This window comes from Stegastes partitus, unplaced genomic scaffold (assembly GCF_000690725.1).
Source record: "Stegastes partitus isolate 25-593 unplaced genomic scaffold, Stegastes_partitus-1.0.2 Scaffold1435, whole genome shotgun sequence".
Classification (NCBI taxonomy): Eukaryota; Metazoa; Chordata; class Actinopteri; family Pomacentridae; genus Stegastes; species Stegastes partitus.
This window is the reverse complement of record NW_007579166.1, coordinates 95,038-114,860: the sequence shown is the minus strand read 5'-3', so window position 1 is coordinate 114,860 and position 19,823 is coordinate 95,038. Positions and strand designations below refer to the sequence as shown.

The 19,823-nt window shown below is 44.8% G+C and overlaps 1 protein-coding gene across 2 annotated transcripts in view; it reads right to left on the bottom strand.

Moving 5' to 3' along the window:
* The window catches only part of arhgef4 (Rho guanine nucleotide exchange factor (GEF) 4), an 89,148-nt gene that overhangs the window by 55,542 nt on the left and 13,783 nt on the right, over nt 1–19,823 (bottom strand). The window contains exons 1-4 of one of the 2 annotated variants that reach the window (XM_008299586.1): nt 15,902–15,953; nt 4,809–9,446; nt 1,543–1,818; nt 1,055–1,178 (exon numbers count right to left, since the gene is read on the bottom strand). In XM_008299586.1, the coding sequence (XP_008297808.1) occupies nt 1,055–1,178; nt 1,543–1,818; nt 4,809–6,452 (2,044 nt within the window). In that variant the 5' untranslated portion in view covers nt 6,453–9,446; nt 15,902–15,953. Of the gene's footprint in view, nt 1–1,054; nt 1,179–1,542; nt 1,819–4,808; nt 9,447–15,901; nt 15,954–19,823 lie in introns of those variants that run through there. The other variant, XM_008299585.1, reaches the window with a different exon arrangement.

Here is a 19,823-nt window from a genome sequence, read left to right as displayed (position 1 = left end):
ATGATGATGATGATGTGGATGGATGGATGGATGGATGGATGGATGGATGGATGGATGGATGGATGGATGGACGTGCCGAGGACAAACTGCATAACTTAACAAATGTTTCATGATCAGGGTAGAGGAGTGGTTCAGGTCATTAAAATACTATAACTGATATTATATTCAGCCTGTATGAAAGGGAAGTGTTGGGCTTCTCTCTCTAACACTGTCAAGTTTTGCCCTCATTATGTCAAGTGCCCCATAGTGGCATGCACATGTGACAGTTTACCTCCCTCCACTAAAATGTTGTTCTTGTCTGGTATCAGTCATGTCACATCATGACCACGATCGCCTACAGTAAACTGGAGGCTACACATAGAACATACACATCTGATGTACCTCCAGCGACTACTGGGCTTTAATTCAAACCTTAACCATTAACGGCAGTACAAGTCAGAGGTTCCTGCCACATCCACGCCACTTGCTCAGCTGTGTTTACGTACCAAAAGAAAATGACAAAGAAAAAAACGGAGGTGGTTGCACATGTTGGACTCATTGTGGAGAGTGTTTTATCTGTTCCATGTTTTTGTGTGAATTGTACTATCCTGAAAACTCATCACTGTTCATCCAAATTATATTATATTATATTATATTATATTATATTATATTATCGTATTCTATGAAAACAATCCTCTAAAGCGGATCAGGTGTAACTCTACACTGTTGCCTATTTCATATGTGCATATCTGTGAATATGTGAGTTCAGTCAGCAGACACGAGATTCTTCAAAATTACTCTCTAATTGCAAATTGTCTTACCAGAGTAATTCAGCCACACGTGTACATTATGAAAACCAACTCTAAAAAGACGAAGAGGAGCATACTGTCCTTATTTAAGCAACTCAAAGACAAACGGTGGGAATGATGAAATAAATAAACATAGTTTTGCTTAGAAACATCCTCATCGAATAACCAGAGTGTCACAGGTTCAAACGCTCCAACAGCCGGTGAACAAACAAACAACTCGCACTGAATCTGAAGAGTGTAGAGTCTAAATAAGAGGAGACACTCACATGACAGGGAGACGCTTCTTTTCCAGCCCAGGCAGTCGAGACCGACGGGGGTGCTCTGGGAGAAGCAGTGGGCCTTCAGGGGCATTCCCTGGAAGGTCTCAGTGGTTCCCAAGGTGACATCTGTCTGTGGGGATGGAGCACTATGTCAGATCAATGGTGTCATCATAAATCTTTATACTATGCATTCATTAAGCTTTCACTAACTGGACTCAACTACATGAGAGTTAAAGAACCAAATGCATCCATGAATCTAAGTGCAAACTAAAGAGAGGAAAAAACAGACCAGAAGGCAGAAAACAGGAAGTAAAGACTGGACAGAAACATCCAGGCTTCGTATTGATGAAAAACTGTCACCAGAGAAACAGATTGTCTAGGAACAACAGGAGGAGTTAGAAATGAGGCAGAGGTGGAAGAAGATCAGGATTATAATGGCTTCCAGAGTCTGGATGTTGGTTTTAGCAGCTGGCAGCACCGCGGTGGCGTCTTACTTTTCCCAGGTCTTCAGATAACAGTGTGTCGAGTTGGCCCACACTCCCCCTGATGGCTCTGGCCAGTTTGTGTTTGTATTTCTTTTCCTCTTCAACCCAGAAATCATCTGAACACTTTGGCCTTTGCTCCTGGCCACCTCCATCACGGCTCACATCCACCCAGCAGCCAGTCCTCAGCCCACCATAAACCACAGAGGCCTTCCCCTCATCCATGGCCTCCAGCAGCCTCCTTGCTCTGGACCGGCTCGCGGCTCGCCGGCTGTTTCGTGTGGCCTTCTGAGTGCACAGTTACCTTGTTAGTCACAGTCATGTTTTCTACACCAAAGCCTATGAAGCACACAACCTGGAACTCTACTTTGGTAGTTCCTGCAGATGCAGGACAAGCAGGCAGTCAGTACTGTCAGTGCTGCATGATGCACCAGGAGGATCAACACAGAACCAGAACCAGATTGTCAGTTCCAACCCTTTATGCTATCAGGTCATCAGTTTATGCATTTTACATGCAAGGGGTATTTACACAGCAAGGATCAGATTTATTACCCCAAACTGCCTTCACTGTGCTGCTTTGTTGGTCTTTTCTTTATCTTTACAGTCGTTCTTTTGTTCTGATTCCAAAATGGTCCGTTCTACAGGGTTCTACGTACAGTGGCCAGAAGTGCAAAACACAAGTCAACCAGAAGGGGAACGTACCGACTCTGTGTTTGAACCAGAAGTGGTAACGGGGAGCGGCCAATCAAGAGTTGTTGTTGTCATTTATGGAGTTCATGGTGACCCAACATGGACAGCAACAGAGTGCTGTTTAGCCCGTTTTTACTTGAGCCGATTAACGCGTTTTTGTTTGTCGTATGGTCGGTCTTTAGAATTTCTAAGGGGCATGGACCAGAAAACTGCGTTTATCAGCTGTGCCACAGAACAGGCAAAACATCACTCGGTCGCTGTCCATGTTGGGTCACCATGAACTCCATAAATGACAACAACAACAACTCTGATTGGCCGCTTCCCGTTACCACTTCTGGTTCAGTCCCAGAGATGGTACATTCCCTTTCCGGTTGATTTTACTTGTAAAAGTGTTTTGCACTTTCCAGCCACCATATCTACACATAACCAGACTTTTTAAAAAACTCATAACATAACAAAAAAAGCGCTGAAAAGCGAAATTACATTCAAAGGGTATTGAGTACACTTCCATTTTATTAAATGTATCAAATATGCTCATTTTGTACACTTCAAGGTAGAGCAAGCTATTAATCAAACAGACTGACTAATTGTCTAACTGACATGGTTTTACTTATCTATACCAGTCATCTAAGGAAGATTATCTAACTAATAAACAACAAGCAGCTGCTGTCGGCTAGAGTGTGTTTAACAGAGCATGCTCCCTCATAGCTAGCAGCTATCAGGGATAAGGACAAGAGCAAAAATTAGCCCCGTATTAAAGAAACAGAAACAGTTACAGGAGCAGAAAAGGAATAGATGGTAGAGGACACTTTGACTTAAGTATTTAAAAAAAAAAAAAGAAAGTAAAGGAAAGTGCGATTTGTTTGAACATCTTAAACACAACCATGTTGCCCAAGAAGCAGCAAGAAGTCTCACAGTAAACCTGGAGAACTCTCAGACACAGCAGCCAATCACAGTGTTTGTAATTACACTTCACATGCTAAAACTCTTTAAATTAATATGCACCTTTGTCAGAAGATGTGCAGCATTTAAACAGCTTTTTTTCATTTCTTAAAGTAACAAGTTTGTTGAGGCGAATATCCGAATCTCAAAACTAATATCCGGACACCACAGCGACCGAATATTTGGATGTTTGGTTCCAGCTCTACCTGTTACAGTCTGCATCCCCAAAACCAGCCTTCCCCTCTAGTTTGGTCCCCAGCCCCGTGAGCATCCCTGTTTTGTTGTTCTAGTTTTAGTTTATTCACATTAGTCACCTGAGGTTTCCCCCTATAGGTGTACATTTAGAGTTTTGTAGAGGTTTGTGTAATTTTGTCCCTTTTCTGATTTCACTCTGGTTTTCCCTCAGTTTAGCTTCTATTTTATACCAGTGTATGTAAACTTCTGGTTTCAACTGTAAATGCAGAGAAAATGGTTCATAGTGTTTTGTTTACTTCCACCAGTGACTGTCCTGCCATCAAACCTCTGGATATTAGCCAACTCACATCACTCTTGCAAAGCTTTATAAACAGTAAGGAATATGTACACTATATGATCCGGTAACTACTTCACCTTCGATGTCCCACATCACCACTCACGTTGGCAGAACTGGTACGATGCACATTTTAAATGAAATGCTCTGCAAGTTTCCATTAGGCTAGAGTCTTTTACATTCCCTGGAGACTTTACAGCATTGTTATCGGGTATTCTTATGGTTCTTGTAATTGCTTTTGTTCACTGATTTATGTGACTCGTGCATCTGTTATGTCTCGTGTTTATCTCGTCTTAGTTGTGCAGCATGCTGATTGTGTGCTTGTCTAATTATGACTGATTAGAAATGTGTCATCTTCTCACGTCTCTCTTCAAAAATAGATCTCACTCTCGGTTACATTACTGAATAGAAAATGTTTTTTAAAACATTACCCACACAACCAACTCTGATGGTGTAATTAGTCTGCTGGTGGTACTGAGTGGGTGTCTCATTTAGGAAAACCCTTGTGTTGAAGCAACCAGCTTTGTAGGGCTATTCTGTTTTGTACCACATGGGAGGAGGCCACAAGGTGGTGCTAGTTCTGAAGTTATCCAGATCTGGCTGTTCATTGCAGGACAATTGTAGAAACTGGTAGAAAGTCAGGGCGACAGCAGCCAGGTCACTTACAGTATGGAAATCATGCCAACACTAGAGTTTACTAGCGGTGGTTGTTCTGGGGTGTTTTTTTTGTTTTGTTTTGTTTTGTTTTTTTTAAATTCCAAATCAGGGTTAGTGAAGTGTAAGTTACAGGCAGAAGTCAAACATGTTTCCCAAGCAGCCAGGGCCCTATCAGTTTCCTGACTGAGGTCTGAGTAATGCCTCTTTCATCTCCACAGCTTTATGGTGATGTTGAAGATACAGAAGAAGAAGAAGAAGAAGAAGAAGAAGAAGAAGAAGAAGAAGAAGAAGACGGGTATTTACAGCATTTAAGTGTACAGCGCAGAAATTTGATTGTGATCCCTTGAAAACATGTCTGGGGCTGATTAAGATGATAGTGTTTTTATAAAGATGTCACGCATTTCTTCTGATATTTTACAAAAATCTGCTTTTGTGTATGACAGTGATTTTTTTTTCTTACCTCCAGTTCATTGATGGAACCGATGGTATACAGGCTGATGTGTGACATGCTGTCTATTCTGCCCTCGGCTGCATCCAGAGGGCTAAGACTGAGACCAAGCGGGCTAGCTGTAGGTTTTAGGGACTTAGGTCTTCCTGGGGGTTCTGTCAATCCTTCCACGCTGACTGACTGACCCAGAATGATGGGAGAGACAGAAGTGGGCCTTGGTGAATGAGGGTAGCAAAAACTTTTGTGCAGGGCTGCTGGTCTAGGGCTGTTTGGTTTAGGGCTTATTGGTCTTAGGGGGTTCTCAGTCAGGTGGCCACTGGCCACTGGGCGGGACCTCGTCCAGGACAGCACATGCTGATTATCAACTGTTGTTAGGGGGTGGGGGCTCAAAGGTGAAACAGGGACAGCGGAAACATTTGAAAAGGGAGGTTGATCAGACATGCATGTTGGTGCAGGTAAACTATTGGGTGAACATTTTCTTGTCTGCCCCTCAGATTTACATCCACTGGAGTTTTCCTTTCCATGCCTTTGTGGAACTGCCCGCTTAGAGATGGGATCAGTGTGGCGAAGGGTTCTGAGGGGGGATGGTGATCCTGGGTTGCTGAGCCGGTCCAAGGGTGGAGAGGACAAAAAGTCTTGATGATGCTCCTGCTCAAACGTTGTTGTGCCGCTTTCCCCATCTGGCAGTGAAAAAGCTCGTTTCAGCAGCTCCGCCTCCTTGGTCTTTCTGAGCTTTCTCCACGACTGTTTGGCTTTACCCGAATCCAGATCAGTGCTCACAGTGGCTGGCTCTTCATTTCCCTTGTCCATCCAACGGGACTCAAACAGACTGGAAAGGGACTTGTGTGCTTGTGCAAAACGCATGCGGATGTTTAAACTGTCGATGCTCTTGGTCCTCTTGTTGCTCTGCCCAGTAGATGAATGGACATTTCCAAGAAAGGGGTTGTCCGGGCTGAGTCCTCCATTATCATCCCAACCACTTCCTTGGTGGACTAGGTGATGGAGATGGCCAGTGTGGGGAGTAGAGGGCAGGAAGTCAAGGTCTTCTTCTTCTATCTCATAATGCACTGAGGAAAATTCCTGGTGGGCTGTTTGCTTAATGATGTCACTCTTGATGAAAACTTCCCCATCTGAAGTGACACTCTGTGCCCCTTGCTCAGACAGAAAGTCCTCGTCGCCTCTATCTGATGAAGTTACCTCCTCACTTGTGGACCCCTTTGAGCTTTTTGTCTTTTTAAAAGAAGGCATTTTAGCAAACATAGAAAACTTAGAGGTCTTATGTCCTATCTGACTGCCTTTTGATTTTGTTGTCTTGGACACTTTGTCAAAATTCCCATTTCTGCCTGAAACAGCAGGATCCTCCAACTCATCACAGGTGCTGCTGGTTGACGTGTAAGACACTGCATCATAGGCAGGTCTCCAGCACTTTTCACTACTACTGCATAGGGTATGTGCTACTGGGTTCCCCTCAGGGTCTAACTCAGGAGAAGTTAAAGATTCTCCTTTTTGTTCAGTCTGTTGGGGTGCAAGCCTAGGATTGGACATATCCCCTGAAAGGTCAACAATATCCTGAACTTCTTCAGCAAACCTCATGGTTTCACCTTCTTTCTTTCTTTCTGTTTCTACATTATACTCTGTTGAGCCACAGTTTTCCATTGATTGTTCAGCCTCCAGAACTGCATCTAAACCACTACCAACAAGTAGGTTGAGGCAGGCATCAGGATGTGAGAATCTTGTTACCTTTGTTTCCTGCTGTTGAGCTTGCAAGCTGACCTGTGTGTCCTGTCTGTATTCAACTGTAACGTCCTCCAATGGTTTGGATGAGATGTCTCTCTTGCTGGGTAAGCTATGATCTCCTGATTGGCTAAAATAGTGTTTTTCTTTTTCAAATTCACTGACCGATTGTGAACTTGACACTAAGGATTTAAAGCCTCCAATTTGTTCTGAGTTATAACAGTCTAGACTTTCTGCAGCAATGTTAGCCTTTATTCTCTTCTCTATCTTTAGTTTTTCCAGGTCATCTTCATGGCACACACCTAATATACACTGGCTATCAAGATCGTTTCCCAGCCCAGATTCAAAGCCCTTGCTTTCACAGTTGGGTCTGTGGTTACAAGAAGACAGGGAGATGTCAGAATCTTCCTGGGGCTTGTCTACATATTCCAAAAGGTCTAGGGTCACACCTTTCAATGGTTCAACCAAGGGGCAAATTAGTTTCCTATTACTTTTGCAGTTGTTCTGGGCACCCTCTGAGAAACAGCCACCACTCTCCCCTCTCGGCACCCTTTTTATGGTGGCCTTGGTGTTATTATTGGAGTCTGACAGCAGAGAGGATTTTAGGCCACAAGGAGGTTCAGGTATCCTCACACCCACTTGATCCTTCTTACAATTACCAGAAGTTGAGCCGACAGAGGTTTGTACGTTGGTAAGGTTTTGCTGGTGTTCTACGCAATTGTCTTCAATCGGCTTAGTAGCAGAAGGATTTGTTGATGTTTTTTCTTTCTTAACAGGCAGAGACTGAGTAAAATAGGCACCAGGACCACTTGCAATGTGCAATTCACTTTTGCAAAACCTTAGTTCATTTTTCTCAGAGCGCTCTGTTACGCCAAGTTTGTTGTTACTCACTGCTTCCACGATGTGGTCCCGGTCAAGGTAAACCAGACTACCCTCCCATTCCCATCCCTTGTTATGTCGAACAAGAGAGCAGGGCAATCCCACCCTCCGCTTCTCTTCTCTAAAGTTATCTGATAACAGAGTGGAGGAATCCTCTATTTCTCGGTCACCAGATAAAAACAGCAGCTTATCCGAAAACGAGTCACGAGGAAGACATTCGTTGGGCCCCTTAAGTGTGTCAGAGTGGAATTCAGTTGATCTAAGCCCGAGTTCTACAGAACCAGACTCTACCCTTTCCAAAAGCTCATCCACAGAAAGGAACTGCCTATTAGTGGGTTTATCTATCGTAGTACCCCCCTGGTCCAAGTGATTAGGGACTGAATCCTGGGTCCATGCTTGTGATTTTTTCAGAGGTTGCTTTTGATCTGGTTTCCTCTCAGTGAGCTCCTCGTTCTCAGAGTCTGACCGCAGGACAGGCGAGGTTTGTTTAAAACCCTTTGGAGACACAGTCAGCTCAGTAGCACAGGTATCCAGTGGAAAACAGGCTGTGGTCTCAGTGGAAAACGTGATGGAGGAGCAGATTTCATTCACTGTCCCAGGTGGTTTAGCTCCCTCTGTTGTAGTGCCAACACACCCAAACGGCTCCCGCTGGAGGCAGACATCGGACACCCATGCCTCATCCTGGGGCTTTGTTCCAGCAGTACAAACCTGAGGGTGGATCCCTGACCTATTGGGGCTCTCTTGATGCAGGGCTTGAGCACAGCAAATATCTACCTGGTGTGCCAGCACATTGGTTGGTTTATTGACTGTGTCTCTCAGCTCTGACTTTGCGCTCTGAGATGCACAACTGGTCTTTAAGCCACGTGCTTCTGTGATGCTTGAACTTGCAGTAATTTCTGTAACTAACTGAGAGTCTGTGTGTTTTGCCTCAGATTCAGAGTGTGCTGGTGTAAAAATGTTGTCATATTTTTGTGCATCAGTGAAATTGCTAACAGCTCTACACGTGTCCTCGTTACAACTACTCCCTATTTTGTGATGTGTACTAATATAATATGTTCCCACACTTTCACACAAGTCCCTTTTGTCTTCACTGTGCACTTTTAGAGCTTGTATTTTGCTCTCTTTATTGATTCTGGCTAAGTTTTCTCTCTGTCTGTGATGCTCATTGCTACAGAAACTATTGCGTCTATTTAAAACTGTATGTTTCTCTCCGGGGTGAGTTTTGAGCAGCTCAAGATTCTGCACTTCTACATCCTGAACGTTACAGATTTCTACATTTTCTATGTCTGCGTTTCGTGTTTGGGGCCATGTCTTGTGTTTACGAGTGCTTCGCTGTTGCCGTGTCTCCACAACCTTGTCCCCTTTGACATCTATAAGTACCGTGCATGTTTCTGGGTCTGTAGCTCCATTCAGTCCGTTGCTTTCTTCAAGCTTCACGTGTACCTTTAGTCCTTGAGTGTCTGATAGAGTGTTTGTGTTGTGTTGGCTTTGTATGCATAAACTGTATGGCTCTGGGCTGCACTTGACTTGAGTCTCTGAGCAAACAGCGAATGAATCGGACTGCTGTTGGTATAAGTCTGGTTTTGTTCTGTCTGTACTTGGATGGGGTCGGATCTCAACTGAGCACAGGTCTCCAGTGCTGAGCTTTAAGGAAATGTTAGGGTCCACGTGGTTTTCTGGGCTTTTCCTCCTGCTACAGCTGGACCGCCCAGCATGAGTCTCTGTCGCTTCCCTGTCCTTTGCTGACACCGACTCTCTCCGTCGGGCTTCGGTGTGCCCAGCGTACAAGCTGCCCCTTGTTGCTCGCCGACCAACGTTGTAGGCGTCCTGCAGCTCCAGCAGAGCGTCCAGAGAGTCTTCTCTGTCCGGACTCAAAGTGGAGAGGGTGTCACCGTGCCACAAGTCAAAATGCTGATCCGATGTGTCGCCCCCTCCTGTGTTTCCTTTGCCCCACTCCAAGGAGTTAGCACCAAAATCCCCCACCTCTAAGCTTAATCCTTCACAGGGGTTGGGGGATTCTTCGATGGCATCGTGGGGCTGTGGAGAAGAGGAGAAGAATCTTAAGTCTGATCCTCAATCAGTCCCTGATGAACTAAACACGGAGACATCAAATATAATACAACATTTAAACCTGCAAAGTTTATGTCAAGTTTGGTATTTACGACAAAGTCACAATTGTAATAGAGAAAAAAAACAAAGTTAGATGATGAAGTCATGTGATGAACTGTGGGAGGACGTGTCAGCAGCTGCAACACAGAAGCTGTCTGTTAGAGCAAAAGGCTGGAGTTATTTATCAAAGCGGTGCAACGCTGCAGTTCATATCCTCGAGAAGCTACAGTCCTAAATCTTCACTGACCGAGAGCGGGATGAGGTTTGGTTTTGCTGGGCCAGACATAGCAGGGAATTCATGACCAGTTCAAAAATGCACAATAATGCAGCAAAGTCAGAAAAAATATAGAAAAAAAAACAAAACAAAAGCAGCAAAGCGTGCTGGTTGAATGTGCAACCTGACGAATGGAATTGATTATTGCATAAGCTGATGCATTTGGATGTCGCTGAATGTTAAACTGCTCTTGCTGGATAGTCCAGCTGTGATTGTTAACTTCACTCTGACAAGACCACAAAAGGCGAACCCAAATGCACGACTCCAAAAAACTCAAAAATGTTCTCAAACTGATTTATTTACAAAAAGTATCAACAGAAATGTCATTCAACAAATAAAAACCTAAACTCAAAGCGTCACTCTAATGAGGAGAATAATGAACCAAAAATCACTCAATTGAGGAAATACAAACTAAAAATCACTCAATGAGGAAAACTTAACAATCTTTCTAAACAAAGTAACAACTCAAACATTTCATTTAGGAAAAAGGCTGAACACAAAGTAGCAAACAAAATACAAAACCTGAAGGTCGTTTCCACAAGGGACATGAATGGTGAAATCCTGGACATGAATGAGGGCTAGAACGTGAAGCTTGACTAACTGACAAGACCAACTGGCACAGGACAAAGGGAGACGCAGACTATATATACACACACAAGGTAATGAGGAACAGGTGGAGACAATCAGGGCTGGGTAGACAATCAGACACAGGAAACACCGGGGAGAGGGCAAGCGTCCTGAAACACGAGGGCAAAGAGGTTTCAAAATAAAAGCCACGAGACAACACAAATACAAGACAAAAACCTAAATAAAACCTAACACTTGGTACGAGACATGACACACTCATAACTCGTCTCTTCAGTGACGTGCAGCAACTTTCTACTCAAACTTTTTAAGAGAAACAATCACCATCGCTTCCATGTTTTTGATTTCACTTCAAGACTTCAAAACCTTTCTTTGTCACAAACACATTTACACACACACCTCACCAGGGTCATGGGGGGCGGAGTCTATCCCAGCTGACTCAGGGTGAAGGCAGGTTCACCTGGACAGGTAACCAGTCTATCACAGGGCTACACTTAGAGACAGACAACCAAGCACACTCACATTCACACCTACGGACAATTTACAATCACCAATTAACCTCAGCATGTTTCTGGACTGTGGGAGGAAGCCGGAGAACCCGGAGAGAACCCACGCTGCACGGGGAGAACATGGAGACCCCACGCAGAAAGATCCTCACCGGTGTCCTCTTCTAGCTGCGAGGCGATGGTGCTAACCACCGAGCCACCTTGCAGTCCAACACACACAAACACACACAAGTTCTGTAACAAAATCCCACAGAGTCAGAGTTTATACTCACTCTCCAGCGCTTCAGTGCATCAGCTGTGTCCAGCACCAGAGCAGAAACTCGAGCAGCGAACCAGCTCAGCAGTGCTCCCATGGCGTCCCTCACACAGACACCCACACACATAACCTCACTGCTCACACACACCGTCGCTGACTCTCCTCTTTCCCAGCACTAATAGCTTTTTCTTGCACTTTTGTCTCGTTGCTCCGTGTTTATCTTTCATGATCACCAATCACGCCCGCTAAGCACTTCTAGTCTTAAGTTACAGATCCTCCCCTTTGTTCTTCCACCTGCAGCGACTGGCCTTCACACAGAGCTGTGGAGAACGATGACTCTACACACAGGAAGAAACAGAAGCAGCAGCCGAGGCTTAATCCAGCCTCAAAACAGCAGGTACACAGTGATCTCCGTCTCAATGACAAGAAAAGACACTAAGACGGCCTGCTATAAATACAGACTTCAGGCAGTGCATGACAACTCCTGGACGCACTCAAGGACAAGCAACCCTAATGCAAGCCAACTCCAATCACATTAGGAGAGAAGCAGCACTGTGGGTGGTGTGTACACAGGAGAACGGCGTCCACAAGGCCTCTAGAGCTTTAGTCAATCAATAGATTAGCTGACTGACAGAAAAATAATGAGCAGGCAGTCACTTTTCAAGAGCTGAGTTGGTCAGACAGGAAACTGTCGTCACTATCCTCTAGTGTTTTCTACACTACATGTATAATTAATTAATCAAGAGAATAATTGTTAGTTGCAGCCCTAAAAACTTTCTTATAACTGTATGTTGGATAGCATTCAACTACCATCCACTTGTTCTACTCCAAGCATGTCATTTCTTCTTTTAAATCCAATACAAATTCCTTATTATATTATACGAAGTGACTCTGTACTCAGTGAATATGTCTAATGACAATAAAAACAATCACAGGTTAATCTAACATACGTCTGGACTGTTTAAGAGATTGCGACGATGCACACTCAGCTGCTTTCATATAGGACGTGGCGCCACTGCGCTCTGAAACCCATTCAATCCAGTTGCACTGTGCAAACTTCAGTGTTTTAGTGTTTGCAACACCTGAAAGCCTCCCGCTTGAGAGGATGGTGGCGTCGCTCTGCTGGAAATTTTGAAATCTCCGCCTATTTTACTCACTAATCTGCAACTCCCCCCGGAGCTGTGTGCCTGGACCGGCGGCGAGCGGGTCGAGTGTATAAGCTGCTTTAAGGCCGCAGTTTACAGTAGATTTAAATCCATACATCCATTATCTAAACACCGCTTTGTCCTCTGTAGGTTGTCTAAACTGCATCTAAAGGCCGGTCTATCGCAGGGCTACATATAGACACAACCAAGCACACTCACATTCACACCTACGGACTATTTACAATCACCAATTAACCTGTGAGGTGACAGCGCCAACCACTGTCTTCCCACCCTCTGTGGGTGTTCTGTGGTGTCTGGTACCAAGACATTAGCCACAGATCTTTGGGCCCTTCGGCTCTACTGTGGCAGAGGTCACTGTCCAGCTTGAGAAGGCTGCTGCTTTCTAGGAGTCAGTGGTTTCAATGTTGGGGCTTATTGGTGTGTAGATAACTACTAAAGCTGGCAGGACATTGTTCAGCAAACCATACGTAGCTGCTTTACCATAATAGACTTTTTCACAGCATGCAAAGTACATGTTGAATTAAAGACGGTTCAGTTCCATAAAGTGGTCCAGTCAGCCATGACAGTGGACCAGCATCCACATTAGTAAAGTGATTAGCAAGTGAAAAGAAGACATTATTGATGTGATTTTTCAGCTGTGGCATGTCATTTCTGCTGTGATAAGGTTTAGGTTTAACAGTTGTGTATCTCTACCAGCATCAGACAAAGACACAAAGAAGTAATTTATGATTCAGACTGAGCTATTGCCAGCTGGTGTCCTATCGTATCAGTGATTATCCATTCTGACGAGGAAAGCAGCAGTTAAACAGTGATGTCATTCTTATAATATGTTTGTTTGAACTTGCTGTCGTAAACAGAAAATATCTTTGTTGCTATGAGTGTGAAACTAGAAAAATAAGTGAGTTTAAGTTCCCCACTGACCGGCTGCTTCCTGATGCCACCTGCCCAACCGACCCCGATGCCCTTTTGCCTGAGGGGCGGGGCCAAACGAGAGTAACTTCAGTCTTCGGCTAATCCAGACGTGTTCATTCACAGAGTGGCTGTTCTTATTCGCCTCTAATTAATTAGAGTTGACTGTCTTAAAGAAGCTTAGCAGAGCTCTCTCTTTCAGGCAGGTTGAAGCTCAACACTCTGACTCCTCACCACACATGCATGTGTTCCATGTGGTCAGTCCTTGTCTGAGCCCAAACCTGTACCGAGACACTACTGAGAGACACACAGGACCGACAACAAGAGGTTCTCACTTTACCCTTAGTCTGAACAAACAAGCATGGTGCACCAGTGCATTTCCTAGTTTCACAATTATAATTCTGTTGTGACATTTTAAAATCTAAAAACACAAGCAGGTGTGGCTCTCGTCTTAAACTTGTTTGTGTATCTGGCTGAAGTGTTGCCACGGAGCCTGTTATGGCCGCCGGCCCTTCCTTCTTTGTGTTTGTGTTTTATTCTTTATGTTAATGGCAGTGTGCCGTCGCCAGTCGCCAATCGGGCCAGGGCAGATGGACGGAGACGAGCCAATGGGACGGTCCAGCTGGTGATGGCGGTCTGTTTAGTTTGGAGCGGCCCAGTTGTCAGGGCGGCTGGACTGAGTGCATCAAATTTATCATGTGTGAAGCTAAACGTATTTAAGGCACTGAGTAAAGTGTCTTGAAACAGGGTTGGTTGTGCTGATTAATATGATTTATTCCTGTTTAGGAAGCTGCTTTTCTGTGAACTTAATCTTCTGTTTTGTCGGCTGTGAGCTACTTCCATCAGATCTTTTACTTGTTTGTTGAGTTAACCGAGCATCTTTACACCCTGTTTTCCCTCGGTTTGCAGTTTTGTTAAACTCTGTTAATAAATAATACTTTTAAACTAATTACATCTGGTTTTGTTGCTTCCCTTCAGCGAGCTGGGTTGTAACAGAGCCCTAAAGTGTGAATCCAATAGGAGCATTCAGCACCACTGTACCACCCACACACACACACATCTGGCACTGGGGAGTGTGTTTGGTCTGCAGCAATGTTTAGGTGGCTGGTACACATCAAGGGAACCTGACCCAAGGTTTCCCAGCAGAACATTTCATTGTGACGAGGTGATCGGTGTTAATCACGTCACCCTTCAGTGGTTTGTAAGTGAAGGCTGATCCCTGTTGAAACTCATCCATCTCTAGTCTGTAGCAATGTTCATACAACTGGTTCAGAAACAACAGAGAGTAAAATAGAGCCCCTGAGAAGCACTAATAAGGGGCAACATCAGTAATTTCTCGTTTCCTTAAAGACAACATACATCTAATTACAACCAGAAGCTTGCATGAAGCTTGTGAACACATAATGAAAGTGCCAAATGGATAAAGGACATTTAAACAAGTATTAGAGGAGCTGTATGGATATTTTTGACTCTGCAGATTTTGTCATATTCTCAGAAGACCTGTAATAAACCTATGAAATAACCAAAATGATTGCTTAGAGTTAGAGGAGTCGCTGGAAACTCCAAACTCCATGAGACACACATGGTCTGAACAAGTGGATGTAAACGTTTGTTCATGACTGTATTTGCAGCTCCAGACTATGGGGTGACTCAGTGGGGTCGCCCACAGTGCCTCGGTGCCTACAGAGGGTCAGCATGAGAAGAACATGATGAAGAAGATTATAAAATGACACCTCTCTGATTTCACAAACTGTGAACATCAGTGAAAACAGTGGAAGACACAAACTCCTAAAACCTTCCATCATGATACAGAACATCAGTATAATTATGTATCAGACACTGTAGATATGAACATGCATCCACATGGAGGTCTGGATTAGATCTGGTGAGTCCACTGAACTCACTGTAACGTGTGCATGTGGTCCATGGCGTGTTATTATCACCACAACATCAGCCAACCATCTGGAGCTTCAGGAGTAATCGTGTTTGATGTGGAGCAACTTCAGAAAATGTACTGAAAGTTGCTGAGAAGCTGTCCTGTGTGACATGCAACCAAACAGTAGGTTATCATCCATCCATCATCTCTACACCTTCATCCTCACCAGGGTCATGGGGGGCTGGAGTCTATCCCAGCTGACTCGGCGTGAAGGCAGGTTCACCTGGACAGGTAACCAGTCTATCACAGGGCTACACTTAGAGACAGACAACCAAGCACACTCACATTCACACCTACGGACAATTTACAATCACCAATTAACCTCAACATGTTTCTGGACTGTGGGAGGAAGCCGGAGAACCCGGAGAGAACCCACGCTGCACGGGGAGAACATGGAGACTCCACGCAGGAAGATCCCGGGTGTCCTCACCGGGACACCAACCGAGGACCCTCTTGCTGTGGGGCAACGGCTCTAACCACCGAGCCACCTGCAGCCCTACCTCAATATCATATATGAAGAAATTTAATGAGAATTTTAAAAAGTTCACTTAATGCAGAGCATCATACACAGTAAATCCATCAGCTCACATCCAGACTGCATGTGGTGATGATGCAGCAGAACTTCACTCCAGATCTGAGCAGAGGAACTCAACTCTCACCCTAAACATGCTTCTACTTGTACAAAAAACTGCAGACTGGCTTTCCTCCGACCATGAACAACAATAAATCTCACACACTCATAGAGGGATACCTGTCTGTCGATGAGACTTCCATCCTGGTTTTCATCTTTCCTCCTCTTCCATGCCCTTCTGTCTCTTTCTGTCCCCAGAACTAACTGTTGCCTCGGCCCGGAGACGCCACCCACAACCAGCATGGAGGGAATGTGGACGTGGGTGCTGCAGTCCTGACATGTCAGAGCCCCTCAGACAGCCGGCTATTGTGCCCGCAGGGCGACACTTATTGCATGCGTACACACATGGCATCAGCACACACACTGTGAATGAACACACACACCCACACACAGAAACAAGGCGGATCTTTCTCTTCTCTGAAACATCACTCTTCATTTTGTACCTCACTGTACCAAGAACATGAGCGCTGCACCATCAGTTCACATGAAGTTAGAGGCAAAAGACCAAAAGCACACACCTCAAGATTTATTTATGCAAACGACACAACAGTGAGGGACCGGCATCCGGGGAGCATCATTGGTTCCTCGGTGTGCCGCTTTGTTAACTAGTGGTTCCATTAGTTTGGTCATCAGCGAGCAGGTTAAGAAGAGTTTGAGCTCCACCAGAACAATCCTGCACAGTGTTCTGACGGTGCAGATCAGAGAACATTGTTCCCTTCGCTGCTAACTTGCTTCACTGATCCTGTTGGTTGTGAAATCAGCTCCCAGTGGCCAGGGCTAGCTGAACTTGTTTATGCTTCATTAGCAGTGCATGGCTAACGAGGGGCCTTCAGACAGGCTTCTAGCGGTGATTGATTTATTAAACTCTCCTCACAGGCAGCCATGGAAGGCACAGGTGCTGTCGTTGTTATTATTCTAATGTTCCAGTTCACTGGAGTCCATTTGGAGGACTTTGTTCTGTTCATGTAGGTTACGCTGTATGTTCAGCGCGTGCACACGACCTCGCGTAGACGCCGTATGTACATCACACCACGAGTGCTGCACCATGTTCACCCAGCTGTTGCTATCATACTACTTTTCTAGTCCTCCATATCTACATGTTGGAGACATGTACTGCTGCTGAGAATGCATTCTGTTATGGAGGCATGTGCTGTCCATGCTGACCCCTCCATGGATGTCTGGGTAAAGCCCGAAGCATGTTTCCACACAGACAGTGAGATAAGTCACCGTACTGTCAGAGGGGGAAGTGTGGAGCTCCCTCACAGAGAACTGGACACACATCTGATTTTGTTATTGATGTGTTCATTGACTGATTCATAACTAGAACATGAATAGTTGTTTAATGACAGCTATGTAGTCTCCAGTCTGCGATTACTGACTGAACTGTTTCCCATCAAGAATCAACCCCCAGTGAGGAGGAGTGTTTTATACCAGTGCTGTCCAGCAGAGGGCAGAATGAACCCGGCAATAACAAAACCACAGCGCTGCTATTGTGTCGCTGTCATGTGGGTGGTGCAGGAGACATTTTACTTTTAAGGGCACAGAAAGAGGGCACAGTTTCAGACAGTCACCAACAGACATGCAGTGTTTCCTCTTCCCTGTTCTCTGAATTTAACCAAATACAGTAAAACCACATGCAAACATTAGTTCTCATAATGGAATTACTGTTTATTTCTTTAGCCTATAAACTGTCAGCAAAGAGTAAAAGCATCACGTCAGGTATTCAGTGCTCTCTGAAAAACAGCCAAAACTTCAGGACTGATGAACTTGTTCAGTCGAAATGTCAGAACAGAGAAAAGCAGCACGCAGCAGATATAAAAGCAGGATTACTGACACGACCCGAGCAGCTCTTCAGAACAGTTCTGAGCTGAACAGACTTGACAGTTGTTCAACTCGATGAATTTGTTAGAAATCCTTTTATTTGGCAAGTTTGTTTTCTCCTATGATGAAAAACGCACGCAGTAATGATGAAAAAGGAAACTGTCCTTTTCTTGGCTGACACTCTGTTGGTACAGGTCACACCCGGGTCACACCCAGGTCACATCTGGGTCACACCCGGGTCACACCTGGGTCAGGCTGGGCCAGGTAGCAGCGACCACCTCACAGCCTGGGAGGATCTTCTGTCAAACAGTTCATTCTTTGAAGCCCTTATGTGTGCTATATAACCTGAACATTTCAAACTTTGGGTCTACACAGTAACGGTCCAGTTCTTGACACAAAACTAAACCTGCATTCGCCAATCTGCTCTTCAAAATTACAAACACACACACACGGTCATATTTCTGCCACTTCAGAGGACATTACACTCTATTTACTTTAACTTCCTGGAGACACAGACCTCTGCTCACCCTCACCTCGAACTAAGTCTTCACCTCAAAACGCACTCATTAAAGCTACTCGTGTTTTGACGGCCAAAGGGAGGTGGGTTCCAACTCTGCTGCATTTGTGTTAGTAGAGTTATTTACCCACGACACACACACACACACACACACACACACAGTCCTTTTACCGAACCCAGACGACACTACCATGGAAACACGGCACAAAGGGAAGGACCAGTGAACACAGACCTCAGAGATCTTGGTCAGAATACCAATAGCACAGTGTGGGAACGAAGCAGCAAATAATAACACGTGGTTCTCTGCAGACGTCATTATTCCAGCCAGTAGTTCCTCCACAAACACACACAAACATGACAGATTCCTTCATCTTACTAACACATGCATGACTGTGAATTCCTGAAACTCTTGGATCTGATGATTTATTGTGCTGTTAAGTTGGGAACGATGCAAAAAGCTGAACGAGGTGCACTTGAGTCCTAATGTCAGATGGAGGGGTGGCACGACAATTCAGTGCTAAACATTTATCAGATTACTTCCACTTATCGTATGTTATTCAGCTAACGAGCAAAATGGCGTCTCTTCAGTTTGGCTACTGATGGTTTCTTCACAAACTCTGTGATACTGCAAAAACTTAACAACTGTTCCGTCAGCAGGGCGTCCAGCAGGAAAACCCTCATCATGACGAGTCCGCTGTCCTTCAGCCTGAGAGAGCGCTGCCCTTCTGACCTCGTCTCGCTGCCCAATCACTCTCCCTTCACAACACACAGCCAGCAATAAGGCAGACGTGTCACCTCAGTGTCTAAACTGTGGGAACTCGCCGCAGGAATCTGATGGGCCCGTCTGATCTCAGCAGCTCTCCTCCACTTTTACAGCTCGCAGGAGAAAGTTAATTTTTAAAAGATTGTAATTATGGTGGTCAGTAAGAATGATGCTTACAAAAAAAAAAACACTATATTGTTAAAACATTGAGTCACCTCAACGTTACCCATCACAGGAAGCTTCTCGATGCTCAACATGTTGATAAGGAGCTGTACATGTCGAATAAGCTGAACAATGTAAGAACATCTAAAATAATTAAATAAGAAATCCACTGCTGCGCTGAGAGGTGGTTTAATAGAAGTGACCGTCTGCTGAGGCTGCTGGTGGGAGAAGGTCGGCGTCTTTGCCTCCTCTAAAGAGGAATTTGATGACTGTGCAAACATAGTGTTAGTCTCTGAAAGAGGTTTTTGTGTGTCCACGGCCATCAAAGAGTGACGCAACAGGACTATAAGGTCAACAGGGTGAAGTCTGGGTGCAGCGTCTCGACGTCTTTTTTCCTTTCTGTCGCAGAAAAATCCAGAAAGGATAAAAATATAAACATTATTTAATTCAAATCTTTAACTGTTGGGCGCCAGAGGTCTCCTGTTTCACTGAGAAGGTCAGATCTGCTGCACACCTGACCACATCTCCAAACCAGTGTCACATTCAATATAAAACACGACTATATGACTGTGGCTGCTGTGATGCCCTGGCTGATGATACCTATGAACTTGCTACGGCTGTTCAAGAGTTTTGGGGCGACAGGACACAAAAAAAATGTACATCAGTGAGAGTCTGACCCAAAACAAACACAGAACAGAGCCGTCTGGAGTGGCTGCTGTTGCTAACGGCGGGGAACGACATCGAGGTCAGCTTGCACATCCCTTTGTTTACACGCATGA